This window comes from Schistocerca americana, chromosome 2, assembly GCF_021461395.2.
Source record: "Schistocerca americana isolate TAMUIC-IGC-003095 chromosome 2, iqSchAmer2.1, whole genome shotgun sequence".
Taxonomy (NCBI): Eukaryota; Metazoa; Arthropoda; class Insecta; order Orthoptera; family Acrididae; genus Schistocerca; species Schistocerca americana.
This window is the reverse complement of record NC_060120.1, coordinates 183,210,808-183,226,100: the sequence shown is the minus strand read 5'-3', so window position 1 is coordinate 183,226,100 and position 15,293 is coordinate 183,210,808. Positions and strand designations below refer to the sequence as shown.

General features: G+C 36.6%; 1 protein-coding gene across 3 annotated transcripts in view; it reads left to right on the top strand.

Annotated features, from left to right (window-relative positions):
- LOC124594980 (ATP-dependent DNA/RNA helicase DHX36) overlaps positions 1–15,293 on the top strand; it is a 248,689-nt gene that overhangs the window by 196,605 nt on the left and 36,791 nt on the right. For all 3 annotated transcript variants that reach the window (XM_047133510.1, XM_047133511.1, XM_047133509.1), the window contains exon 16: positions 4,599–4,754. In XM_047133510.1, coding sequence (XP_046989466.1) covers positions 4,599–4,754 — 156 coding nt within the window. The remainder of the gene's footprint in view (positions 1–4,598; positions 4,755–15,293) is intronic.

Genomic DNA, 15,293 nt, shown 5'->3' with positions numbered 1-15,293 from the left:
AGTGCAGTTCCCAACAATCAGTGTTTCCTTCTATCCCATCTGGAACGTTTCCCCTGAACTGCGGTTCTGAATGACTTTTCCGAAATCTACCCCTTTTCCTAGACCTCTCCAGTCCTTTTCCTTCACCCCTCTTCCTTCCCCTTCAACACTTATGCCGGAGGAAGGAGCCACTGGCTCTGAAAGCTTGCATAATTTTAGCCTCCTTTTATATGCATGTTCTGCCACTGCTTGCTGAGTAGATTTTTTTATCCATCCAATTACATAATATTGTCAAAAAAGAAATACAGGGTCCATCAAAAAGAATCATCTGATTTGGCACATATATATTTCTGAAACTATTAAACATATACAATGAAATTTGTTTCTTGATGAACAGGAAATTCAAAAAGTTTTTTTTCGTATCTTTTCATAGGTGTTCAATGTGCCCTCCTTAGATGCATGGCATGTCAATGCTGTATTCCAGTTATTCTCACACATGCAGTGAGCATGTCTTGAGTTACAGCTTCCACAGCTGCTGTTATGCGATGTCTCGGCTCATTCATTGTTGTTGGTAACGGAGGCACATAAACAGAGGGGTTTTTTTTTCTTTATAAACCCTAAGGCTGAACCATTTGGCCGAGTGCGACTGATCCATCATTCAGTAATCCTTTGATTTAAAAATTCCCGCACTTCCAGATGCCAGTGATACTTAGTGAGAACCATGCAAAACCCAAGAGTTTTCTATTTCCAACAGTATGTTGTTCACGCACCTATCTCAAATAACTTAATAGTTATGATTTTTTAAAAATAGGATGATTGTTTTTGATACACCCTGTATATTGTAATCCGGGTTGACATATTGAGCCTTCGAGGCATGTATCATACGTAAAGCTGTGTTCTACTCCAGTTCACAAGTCACACCAATGATCTGTATACCCATTCAAGGAAATATTTGCTTGTAAAGGAAAGTAGTGCATATGCTTTTTTGTGATGTGAGTAGAAGTTATCTTCTTTTGCTCCAGTAACAGCTGCAGAACATGAAGAAGTCGGGCCTTTCCTCGGCTATACATCCTTTCCTTGGCTGTACGTGGGATTTTAGAGGCACTGGTTAGCAGGAGCTCTACTTCAAGAGAATCAACTATGGCGACCAGATTAAAAGAAAAATGTAAATACAGTAAATGTTACATCAGGCGACAGATCTCGTGAAGTGTTCTGACAGCTTCAGCTACAAGGAGTGAGCCAGCAGCTACATAAAACCATAAACCAACAAGAAAACCACTCCAAGTGATGGCTGTCAGCCACTGCCTTTTCCTTGGTGAGAGGTTACACGTGAAATGTGGTATTCTCATCACACTCTTGACTATGGCTATCAGAATATTGAATTCCCTAACAATTTCTGAAATGGAATGTCCCATGCCTCTAGCGCCAACTACCATTCCATGCTCAAAGTCTGTTAATTCCTGTTGTGTGGTCATAATCATGTTGCAAACCTTCTCACATGAATCACCTGAGTATAAATAACAGCTTCGCTAATGCACTGCCAATGTATACCTTGTGTGCATGGTACACTGCCATCTGTATATGTGCATATCGCTGTCCCTTGACTTTTGTCAACTCAGTATATACATCACTTTACAATCATCACATCCAATTTTATTTATTCCTGATTTATTTAATCATTTCATTCCATGGGCACTGTGTCTTATAATACTTTTTATATCATTTTCAGTGTGAAATGCAATTTTTGTTTTTCATAGTTTAAAGCTTTGGCTATTTTGTTTCAAATGTTACCATGATATGGGGGACTACGGAATTAGAATTCTGTGTAGTCATTTGTCTCTCTAGAGTAATATTGTCTGATGTGTAGTTAGTACATTTGATTAATCATTTTTTTGTTCAGAATCAATGGCTTTGGCTAAATTTCTTTGTTAAGCTTGTCTTCAACAAGCTGAAGATTCATCATTCGTCATATCATTGCATGAAAGTATGCCTTTTTTTGTGGATTACTGAATGGCACAACCCATTGCTGATTAATTGTCTGTAGTTGTTGGTTTCCAAAAAAATCCAAATTTGTGCATTTTTCTTTATTGTAATATCCAAGAAGTTAATACAGTTATTTACTTCTACTTCATTGGTGAATTTGATGTTATCATGCATATTATGTAGTCGTTACTGCACATTACCAATGTCTCCCTCTGTACCATTCAGTAGGACTAATTTGTCATTAACGTAACATTTGAATTAAATGATTTTGTCAGCTGTCTGTTTAAATTCCTCAGAACATAATTAATGAATATTTCAGCCCAGGTTCCCAGGATGCAGTTTCCCATCTTCCAGTTGGGACTACAGCATTCTATTGAACACATTAATTTACTTTCACACCATTGTGTTTCCATTTCATAGCAGTAATGTACTGTGCTTTTCTAGAAAGCTGATCATTGGATAATGGCCTAAAAAGGTGAAACTTGTTATGAGACATAGGAAAAGTTTAAACAGATAAAAACTTCACTGGCAAAACGCTGCATTCATTTAATAGTATATGACCAGGGTACCATCAATGAAGACGATGTACATAACTTAATGTTTTAAAATTGATAATTCAGATTTTATGATATCCCGCATAGGTGCACACTGTACTTACTGGCACAAACCCTTTGTCTGTGTCCATTCAACTTCAGTGGTTATCGTGCCATCATAAATAGGTGAACAACATGAAAGAGGTGTTGAGTCACAAATAGGCACAACGAAAATACAGTTAACAAATAAACTTTCAGCCAAAAGGCCTTCTTCTGAATTACACACACACACACACACACACACACACACACACCAATGCTTCTGGCTGCCCAAGGCCAGACTCTTGGCCTCAGCAGCCAGAGACAGTGGTCACGTGTGTGTGAGTTGCGTTTGTGTGAATGTCTGTGTTGTCTAATTCAGAAGGAGGTCTTTGGCCGAAATCTTACTTGTTAACAGTCATTTTGTTGTGCCTGTCTGTGACTCAGCATCTCTGCTATATGGCGAGTAAAAATGTACCCTTTCCGTAATATTGTCATCCTTCCATCTAGGATTGTTTGAACAATATAAGAAATAGAAATGTGGAGCATCATTCATAGGGTACAATAATAATAATAATAATAATAATAACAACAACAATAACAATAATTTATTTTTTTTTCCATTTGCTTGTTGACAAAATCAGAATAACTTCAAAAGGTTGTTTTTTTCTAAATTCTCGTTATTAAGACAATAATTTGTGATTCCTATAGTTTATGATTCCTATTGCATAATTTTGTGAGGAAATTTTATTTTGCAGAAGAACTTTGTATTTGAAATTTCATAGAACCACATCCTTTAAAAATTTTGTCCCTGCTAATAAACTTTTATCTGAACATTGGCCTATAGTTATTTAAAATACTAAGTTCTTGATTAAAAGAATATGGTTCAACTTGTCTAATAACCAATAATTTGAAGTTAGTTTAAAATTTAATTGTTTATATAAAACTGTAATAATGAACACTGTTTAAATTCCACTCTAAAAGAGCAAGACTACATTAAAATAATATTTAAAAATGCATACTTACCACTAAGAGATACAAGGATATGTGTGTTACAAACATCATGTTATTAGATAAATTATGTTAACACGAATGATATGACTTAACCATGATGAAATAATTTTTGAAGTGGTGGTATAAGTACACTCCAACTTAATCTCTATATACAGTTATAATTTAAGATTGAGTTATTGTCATTGTGAAGGGTTGGCATTAGAGTTGATTGGAGTTGATACAGTATTGTCGGTAGTAAAGATTGATGCTCAGTATGTAATTGATGGGTGGTGTTTTGAACTTTGAGTAACACTTATTGCCCAGTAAACTATAACTTATTAAGGCTTGAAGAATTCTTTGTAATGCTTCCAGCAGAATTCTGTATAAGAGCAGCACAGCAGTAAATAAATATTTTTGTATGAACTATTTCAGCATGTTGAGTTTGTCAGTCAGCCACCGATGTGCTCTTAAGGCAATGTTTTTTGAACACTGATCTTATATTTATGAAAACCTTCACCATGACTAGTGCTCTTGCGATATTTCTCATTACAAGTAGTTACACATCAGCTGGTGCATGGTGTGATATTCTGACAGGGGCTCTCGTAATGATTGAAGTGTAGTAGGTCTGATCAGGATTGGTAGCTACTGTTGAGATTGCCTGTAAATTGATTCAGCATTTGAAAGATACACTTATCATACGGCTGTGAAAGATATGGCAGATGACAGATGCACTGCTTATTGTGCACTTGGTATGGAGCTAGAAATCAGATTCATGTCAACACCGAAGAAGATGGTGTGAGATATAGAAAAGATCTGATAACTACATACACACTCCCTAAGTAATATGTTCTCTTGTTCCACTCACTCTGAGATTAGCAGTTTGTGTCCAACTGTGTTCTTCTCATTTGCATCTAATGCTAAACACTAAGGTACTACAGATAGATGTTCAAGAACAAGATGTACCAATGTGTGTATATTTTTAATTTTGAATCTTCCTTATATTTCTGCATATTTAATGTATTTTCTAGTGTCTGATGCTTGTGATTGACAGAACAATTTTATGTTTGAAAGGAATATGAAGAAGCAGTTTGCAGAGCATTTGTACGAGATGAATTTTCTTGCAACGGCTGATCCAAAGGATGGGAGAGCCAATATTCACTCCAATAACCGCAGTCTTATCAAGGCCATTGTATGCGCTGGTCTGTATCCTAATGTTGCCATTGTCAGGTACGTCACCACACAGAGCAATAACTTTCTGTTCTTGACGATAGTTTGTGTATATGTAGTTAATAAATTTTGTTGCAGTGATCATGTCAGCTATGACAATTCTAACAAATAATAACAGTGTGAGCAGTATGCCTCGTTGATACAATAAATTGTGCAAATTGAATATGATTCTCAACAATTTCAGCTTCTTTCAAATGTATTTCAAGTGAAATACATTGCCTATTAATTTAGAAGAAAACAAAATCATGTTCCATACCCACGAGAATCATCTCATTTTTTGGGTCTGTGGAAGAAAAACAGAATCTAATTTGTATGTTGTGGGTACTCCTGCTACACATCGGTCCTAAGTCAGGTCTCCCATTGTTGTGATATTTTAGTAATCTTTAGCTGTCATTTCTTCCAGCAAATTATATGTGGGTGAATGAGAGCCATTTCAAAACCAAAGGTTCCCATTTATTTTCGTGGAAACTACAAACTGGTACAGAACGCCAATAGTACTGTTAAATAAAACATATTTTTTTTTCATACCACCATTTTTCCATCTAATTACTACCATTCATTAACAGGGTGTATATGACTCAGGACAACTGGGAAAAACCCGGGAATTATTCGGAATTCCAGGAATTATTCGGAATTCCAGAAATTTTTCATTGTTTTAGCTTTCAGTTAAATTTTTGTAGTTTTGACTGGTAAGAATTGATTCTCTAGCAAAGAGTGTTACTGCATCCTGCTACTGGAGAATGATACTGCAGCAATAAAATGTAAACAAGAGGGGCAAAAAATAAAACTTTAGTGGTAAAGGAAATGCACCATTTAAAACAACAAAACAGCAAAAGTATGTCAAAGGCCATAGGGTGAAGACTGTGTAACTTCGTAACAATAAACTGCTTTCTACGGGCGTGACATCACAACTGTTTACATCGGGTTCGTTTGACCAGTTGCCAGCAGGATCATGCGCATGCGCAGTTGACTCGTGTATGTGCAGTACCTTCTCCTGCTTCCTGCTACTTGAAGTGTGGCTGTTGGCTGTATCAGCAATAGCAGCAAGCAACTAGACACAAACAAGAAAAATTTTTCTCGCACGCCCAAGCTGCTAGATTCGCGCATGCTGCTTCTCTTCGTTTACAGCTCCCATGTCCAATGAAAACAAAGCGGATTTCTGTGTCCAAGATATATCAAGTTAATTAAAATACATTCACATAATTACGTAGGGCAAAAATATATTATTAGTTTGTTTTCTGATTTTATTTTATTTCCAAGTTATTAGCAATCAAGCATTAAAAGTCTTGCAGAGCAATGAAGTTATTTTTGCAAGTTTGTTAAAGAAATTTAGCTTTATTAACCTTTCTGCTGAGGCAATCATTTTATTTAAAACAAAGTGTTTCATTCCACAGTATTGGCTAGTTCCAAGTGTTCTCTGAATTTGAAGTGCACGTTTTCATCTTCTGCCATGTATGACACTATGCCATAATAAAGAACCAAAAATGAGATCAAACAGTACTGGCACTCCAAGAAAATTTACATCCAAAAACCTCTGAAATGCTCAATATCAGATGGGACCTACTTCATTGTGAATCTGGAAAAAACCAATGTGCACCTCAAGCTGAATTATGCATTTTAGTATGGTGCATTTTAATATGGCTTACAAAATTCTGTTGCTCTTGGAGTATCCTCTGATCTCCTGTTTCTTTTATGGCGTAATGTAAGCTCTCTTAGTGCTTTATACATCAACATGCTGGCTTCCTACATCATTACAGCTGCGCACGCGCGATAGTGCCTGTTTTCTGGCGCTCTCTAGCAACTGCTAAACCAAATCTGTTTCTAACAGTCTCCAGATAGTATTGTGAATGGTGGTTCAAAAAGCGTTACTTTAAAAGTAAATTTCTTTTTATGCAAGATGAATTATGTTACGTGTGAGAAAGTGGGATGAATTTCTTAAATCACAGAGCGTTTAAAACTGAACACTTACAAGAATTTCGAGCCCAGAAGATCAGACATTTATGTCATTATTTTAAATTTACTGGCAGATTTGTGTGATGTATCTTAAAGTATAACTAACGCAAAAAAAGATCAATATTACATGTGAAAGCTTCGCTTCTCTTGTAGCATGCTTGAGACCAGTATTATATGTGAAAGCTTAGCTTTTCTTGCAGCTATACTATGCATATTAATATAAACTGTTTACTTTTCCTCTTTGTGTGTTCGTGCTACGTAACAGTAATCTTGGTATTGGCCAACTATAACACATGTCCTGTGCTCTGAATATAGGCTGTCATCAGCTGGTGAGATCATGTGGCATATGACTGGCTTACAAAAGGACATCACAATCTTGATTTCAACGCTCTGGAAACTAACATGCTGTTTTTGGTGCAATTCGAATTTGTACTTTCATAATAGGAAAATATGCAGCGTAAATGTTGCTGCACATCAAAGGTCTTTCCAAAACTTCTCTCCATCTTTTTTTTCCTGGGAAGTTCTATGCTAGTGTATAAAATGTTAACCATTCAAAGAATTGACAAGTTTTACAGTTCCCAGAGAAAAATCTACAGAAAACCTACTGTCACTTAGCACAGATAAAATGTATTTTCACTTGGGAAAAAGCATATTTTTTAAATGGGATATCTAGGAATAATCCAGGATTTTTTTTCCCTTGTCCACGTTTACTTCCTGATTAAGCAATTTTGCCAAAAACGAATGAGATCCTGCATGCTGTGCATGTAAAAACCTGCACCAGCTGAGGCTAGCCACCACTGTCTTACATATTTGACCCTAGCATCTGAGTCTGGCAAATGTTGGCTATACAGCCCATCTTTCATAGGGCCAAAAAGATGAAGTCTGAAGCTGCTAAATCAGGACAGGGGACAGGATAGGAACCAGCCAAGTTCGGGAATGAGTTCCATAGTCACAAAATGGTTAAGGATCCTGACATTATTATGCTCCAAGCAAAAGTTCATCATTTTCTGTGGCTTGATTCTGGAAATTCAGGCAATTCAGGCTTTCAGCCTAGTCAGTGTCGTACTGTTCGGATTTGGCAGTCACTTTAGCTTCCATGACTTCCAAAAGAGCCATACCCTACCTATCCCAGATGACTGCAGATCATTTTGCCTACTAATGGTTGTGCTTTAACTTCTTCATTGTTGGAAAATTCACATATCACCACTTCATGGACAGTCTTTTGGATTCTGGCTTGTAGCAGTAACTCCATGTCTCACCATGAATGATGTTGGCATTCAGAAAGTTTTCACCTTTACCCTTGTATTCCAGCAGGTCCCAACATATTTCCTTCCCATACAAAAACAAAATTGCACTTTGCAATAACCAAAGCTGTGTAACATTATGTCTAAGGCATTACAACAGACTTTCAGCTATGCACACAATTCCTTCATTGTAATCTGCCAATCATCACAGGTGAGTTGATTGAGGCACTGTTCAACTTTGAAGGACAACAGTTAATCTGAATGTGGCTTGTCATGCAGATCCATAAACACTACCTCACATTACTCACATCTAATGTATCATCTCTGAACACTTTTAGCAAGTGTTGATGGATCTCAGTTGGCACATTTTTTCCAGGGAAGAGGAGTCCAATGATCCAATGACACACATTTGCTTTATGTGCACCACAGTTTTGAACATTATTCTGGAAGTGACACTAAGAGGATGTTAACAAGAAGGTTAGAAGATTAGTAAGCACCAACATAATCTGACACACACACTTGAAGTCAACACAAAAAAATGAGGCATTAGTTTCAGATTCATCCTTGTATCATGATTAATAGTAAAAATTGACATGGGTGAAAATACTCAATAATAGAAGAAAAACATTTCAGCAATCATGTGTCTGCAAATGAACGATTTGCAAGATAATTGCATATTTGTGGTTACAAGCCACCATTGATTCCAGTACGAAACATGGTCTTAGTTAGTACAAACATAAATGAAATATATACTTTCTGATTAAATCCGTATCTACGGATCAAAATACACTCTTGTATCAGTTTTTGCTATTAATAATGATATACCATATATATTGCCAGACTTGAATCTCTAGTTTCTGAACATAAATGTTACTCACCCAACAGCTTGTGAGGAACTGTTTTTCAGCATTTTCTCTCATACAGTGTTTTATCTTTTTCCACTTTTATGTTAATGTATGGTATTCATTCCTTTCTGTCATTTGAATGCAGTTCTGTTTCTCATTCCAGTCAAGTACATCTCAGTTTTATTTTATTATTTTCTGCTTTACTTAACTTATTTACAATGTTTTATGGCACATCCTAGCCAAAGACACTTAGTTATTACATTCTTCCTAAAATCTGACTGAATTTCACCCGTCTCGGATATCTTGCATACCATGTGGAATAAATTTGTCACACCTGGCTCTCCCATGATTTTCAGTTATTCTGAAAAGTCATTTACTCTACTCTACTTGTTTCTGCCTAGGTTCTTCAGTGCTCTGTCAAATTCTTCTTCGCTATATCATATCTCCCATCTCTACTTCACTTACGTACTCTTCTCTGTCATAAAATTTGTTTCCCTTATATAGATTGTCTATACATTACTTCCCCATCTTTGAGCTTTGCATTCTTTGTTTAGTACTGTCTTGGCATCTGTGCTCTTGATATCTGTACAATTGCTCCTTTTTCTCAAAAGGACTCCATGATTTTCATGTGTCTTTCTCCTCGTTGTGTGTGCTTCTTGCATTTGGCCTCTAGCCATTTTGCATTTTGTCAGTCTCATTTTTTAGATACCTGTGTTCCCTAATGCCTGCTTCATTTGCTGCATTTTTGTATTTTCTCTGTTTGTCAGTGTAATTCAATCACTCAGGGAATCTCACTAGTCTTTGTATGTTTACCTACATGATCCTCTGCTGTCTTCACTTTTTTCCTCTCTTAAAGCTACCCAGTAGTCTTCTACTGTATTCATTTTCCCTGTGTCTGTCCATTATTGCACAATGCTCCTGAAACTCTCAACAAACTGGTTCCTTCGATTTGTCCTGTCACCTTAAAGAGAAAAATTTTTTGAGTTGAATGTACAAGTTTATTGGCAGATCATCGATATATACATACCAAGAAAAAACAATGGATTAAGAAAGGAATGGTATGGCGCCCCCTCCTCCCTCTTATACATTACGTGACCCCAGTCATACAAATCTCTTCCCTGTTTGTTGACAGTGGAACAATAGAAGAAAGATACGAGTTTAATGTCTCATTTACATTGATGTCATTGAAGACAGAGAACAAGCTTGGGTTACAGAAGGATGGGGAAGGAAATCTGCCATGTCCTTTTCAAATGAACGATTGTGGGATTTGCCTAAAGTGATTTAGGAAAATCATGGAAAACCTAAATCTAGATGCCAGACAAGGATTTGAACTGCTATCCTCCTGATTGAGAGTCCAGTGCACTATCCACTGCACTGCTTTGCTCGGTGTTGACAGTGAGGGACAACCTTCAGTTTCCTACTTTCCAGATGTAAAGTGAACCACTGTTTATATTTTTTGCTAATGCCGAAATGTTCCAGCTTATGCAAAGTATTTCGTGATCTGCACAATCAAATGCTTTTATTAAATCAAAGAAAGTACCTCCTGTCCTCAAACTATCGTTTCCTGTGGAAAGTTCATTCCTGAAACTAGATTGAAAGTTTGACAGCAAATTATGTGTACTGAAGTGTACCACTACTCTCATACATCATTTCCTCAAAAATTTTTGAAAAGACTGGTAGCAAAGAAATTGACCGGCAAATGTTTTTTTCCTCCTTTTTATGATGTGGTTTTATGGACAAGTATTTCAATCTTTCAGGAAACTAACCACCCCTGAAAGACACATTGTACCAGTGACATGGATACAGAACTAACATGTCGTGCCTGATCTTCAAAATCCTATTTGAAATTTCATCATACCCATGAAAATCTTTACTCTTTACTGATATAATAAGTGATTCCATTTCACCTTTGCTTGTTTCCTGTAGCTGCATGTGACATAGTTGTCTCAGATCACCAGCTTTCAAGAATTCTGCATATTTATCTGTACCAGTGAAATTTTGATATAGTTTGCTGTATATTGTTGGGTAGTGGGTATTAAATATATTGCACAACTCTGGTGGGACACTTAACAGTTTCATTCTCACACAAAAATAGTGTAATGTGTTGAGCCCCCATATTCTGCCCTGGTACCTCTTTCACGGTTGACCAAAAAGTTTTGATTTTGTCCAGAAATCTTTCTAATATCTCGGTGTAATGTATTTTTTAACCTGTCTGATTACATTCATCGGCACTATGCGAAATTGTCTGTAGTGAAATTCTGCAAGTTGGACTAGGTCTGTCTCTCATATTATGATACAGCTCCTATTTCCTGTTACATGATATTTGAATGCCTTTAGATACCAAATTCAGTTGCTTATCACTACTGCACCAGCCTGCACTTTTTTAATGGTGACAAGGTGTCAAAGTAAGTGAGAAATGTTTGAAGAAATGTGTTGGATTTGTTATTAAAGTTGTCTGTATTGAAGACTTCTTCCCAAGTTATCCCTTCAAGACATGCTTTTTGCAAGTGGACTCGTATCTCTAAATCTTTTGTTTACTACTTTGGGTTACGACTTTGCCTTGGAAGCTCTTTCCTTGATCTTTAGTTGGCAAGTACAGTGTCTGTACTAGTTGTAAGATTCAAGCAAATCCGTTAACATTATTTTCCCTGGAACATTAATCAGATAGTTTACACTGAAATCCCCCTACAAAATTAATTTCTTTCTTAAGGACCATACCTAGTACATCATATCTGGAGAGGAAAACAGTTCAGTTTGAACTGGGAGACGTATAGAGGCCTATAATGAAAGATTTTCCCCTTGAAATCCCAAACTCTCCTGCACAACTTTCAAATATTTAAACTTTAAAACATTTTGATTTGTCATCTCTCTTGAATGAAACATACAAATGACCAATCCTCCCTCCTTCAGCCAACTCTTCACCTAGGATTTAGATAAGATGCACCCCACCGAAGGAAGCCTCACTTTTCTCCAGTATGTAAATAGTGCTTCAAGAAATAAGTTATGTCAGCATGAAGACATGTTAACAACTCATTTCCATTACCTCTAATTCTCCTAATATCTGCATGAAATGAGATTCTGACCTGCATACCGCATATATATTGAAATAAGTTCCTGCATTAAGATAATCTTCCTCAATCAGGGATACCAGTTACTATTGTGTCACTTCACTATTCTTCAGCAATGATCTCTTCCCAATCTGGTCGTAGGCCATTTCTAGTGTAGCCAAGACCTTGTGATGCCCACAACTGGCACCGCAGAAATGTGTGCCTTCTCAGTAGTCATGAGTACTGTCTCAAGTCCTATGTTAACTTGACTCACAACACTGTCAAGGTGGTGTTGACTGTAACTCTGGGAGAACTGTGCAGAGTGAATACCAGTGGTCAGAGTTTGAGTAGCAATCCTGTCCAAGTCATTGCCTATTTCAGGAGCCCAGTCCCCAAAAAAAGTATGAAGTTGTCTGTTACCTTATTGAGCCCAGCAGTTGGTTTAGAAATGCTGGTGATTTGGTACTCCTTACCTGATACCTCTTTCAACTGTAGGCCTACATTGTGTGCATGACTGCTACCTTGCAGCAGCATCCTCCTCCTCTTAATGTTCGTAACTTTGACTTCATATCAACATTGGGTGTCCACTGCATCTCACCTGCTCCTACAAATGCTGGATGTTTTTCTCCATATGATTCTGACAGCTGACTAAACCTATTTTTAAGATTCAAAATAAAACCGTTGGAGACATTCTCTTTCTAATGGTGTTACTGCCAACTGCAAATTCCCACTTCTCCACTCTGTCACTCCGTAGCCACTCTAGTCCTTGTCTAGCTTCCTCTAAAGCTCCCTGAGTGGAACATAGTCTTACTTCCTGCTCCACTATTGGTGGATTCCTACTACATGTCCTGAAGCTCCAACAGAGGGCCTCACTAGGGTTGTAACGTGCCGGGCTGTATTAGTGCCACTTAAAGTTCACGTCACAACCGGATGTGTTGAAACATTTCCTCACCCAGTAGATAGTGCGCAGTGTTCCCGACCTACCTTGCTTTGCTTATTCAATATTGTCTTCCCGGTAGCTGCGTCCATCTCACCTAAATCACACTGAAATTAAGAAGCCAGACCGTATTCATTGTTGAACATTTATGACAACCACAGTGCGATTTATTTGTTATCACTCACACACGCAATATTCATGTGAACAGGCCTCTTACACTTAATCGCCACATTAGGTAGGTCAAAAACTTCCACCCTTTAACAATGTTCACAATTACACTTTTTTGGTACCGACCGGAAAAATTAACCAACTTGCCACACTTTTGCTCCATGAGAATCTGACCGAGAACTAACTGAGAACTGCACCAGCTCGGACCTTATATAGACGAGTGCTTGAATATTTGACTATTTCTGTTAATATATTATAGTTTATAATTTCCCAGGGTTAAAATGATCCTTTCTAATTGGTTTTGAAGTTAACTATTGGGTTTTATTACTTGAATAACATGAGTGAGCTGTATCAATTTAAATACGTGGAACTAACTTATGCATCTGCAGTGGGAATTCCCGACTTATAACAATGGCAGCCCTCTTGAACAATAATTTTTACTTATTCAAATTTACTTAATTAATGGCAGCCCTCTTGAACAATAATTTTTACTTATTCAAATTTACTTAATTCTTAATTAATGCACTTACAAAGTTGGGACTGGAGTCATTTTACGTAGAAAAATAAAGGTAGCAAAAGTATCAAAACAGGTCTTGGAATTATTTAGTAGTTTGGTCACAATTGGCACTGAAAGTCATACAGGCTACAGATTTCAAGTCTTAATATCTATTTAACTAATAGACTTTAGGTTAATTTAAGCACTTTGCTGTAATCGGTAAAATTTAGGCTTTCTTTTGGATGCAGCCTTATAGCTGAATTTGATCTATTAATATGTATTGCACAATATACGTCATTGTTCATAACTTTTAATATGATGCATTTCCAATAAAACTAATTAGCTCATTACTTTCAGAATAGACATTAGAATGTAATGAAATAATAGATTTAATAGGGGAATTTTATTTAAACTATTTCTGAATTCTGTACTATGAGGCTGAAGGCCACAGAATCTGTAGTCGGAATCTGAGTAGAGCTCATTGCTTAACTAAGTTACTGAAGGAGTGTAAAACCAAAACAGGATAGCAGTGGGCAACCCTGCTTTGTTACGGGGTCCCCACCACATTTGTGACAGTGAAACCACTTGCTTCATGACTCAGAATGTACCCAGTAACTCATTAACCTGTGACACTTCATAAATTTCTCACTCATGGTCAAATTTTACAGTATCTTTAAGCAATGCCAGGAAAGCTCACAAACAAAAAAGCCACACTATGAACTACCAATATTTTATCTATGGTTCTTACTCTCTTCAGCCTCCTCTAGTATCCTGAAGTTTATTCTGTGATGTGTTGACACATGCCGTATCATCCTGTCCCTTCTTCTTGCCAGTTTTCATGTGTTCCTTTTTTTGCCAATTCTGCTGAGATATGAAGTAGTCCAAAAATCTGGAACTGTACAATGGCTCTTAGCATAAAAGAGGCAACCTTACATCAGGTAGGAGTAAATAAAAGAAAACTTGATATATTTAAGATAGTATTTGACAACATGTTCCTGGGGAATATTGTACCCAAGATACACACAACAAATATGAACCAGTCCAAATAGTATATGAAGAGTTGTAATGAGGTTAAAAGATATTTTGCATTGTCCATAATAATGGAACAGATTTAAAAAATTTTAAAAAACCAAGAGTGCAACTGAATTGAGCAAAATAAGACCAGGTATTTGAATAAAATTTTTAGAGAAGTGCGTACAATGAAACAGGACATTAATATTGATCAATCATTCATGAAATTTAAGTGACGCATGTTTTACAAACAATTCAATCCATCAAAAAGGGCCTGATACGGTATTAAAATCTTAAAAATTATAAGAGTCTGATTCAGGTTATGTGACTTCAAAATGTAAAGGCTGTGATAAGATAAAGTATGATGATAGTGCCTCCGAAAGTGTTGTCAAAGAGCTATCACAGTCGATGTTACTCAGAGGGCAGACTTACCACCTAAATAATTGGTACTCTTCTCTAAAACCAATTATGGCACTATTGCATAATTCTAAAACTTGACACAGCGTGTGTGAATAGAAAGGATATGCCAAAAGATTTCTGTAAAGTAAAATTAAAGAGGGGGAACACAGAATGAGGAGGTGCAATTGAATACTCGCAATAAAATTGAAAGAGAAGTGAGATGGTAGAAATGAATACACAAGGATCTACTCACACTTAGAAACCATTGTGCTATTGAGTAGAACAAGGGAATGATTGGAGATGATAGGCAAGACCAAATACTAGCATACTGCCCAATCGAGAGAAAATACATGAAAGGCTATCAAAAAATTTTCTTTTATCTGTTTAATATTGGACTTTTGAATTCATACATTTTGTGCAAATAAATAAATAATGGGGA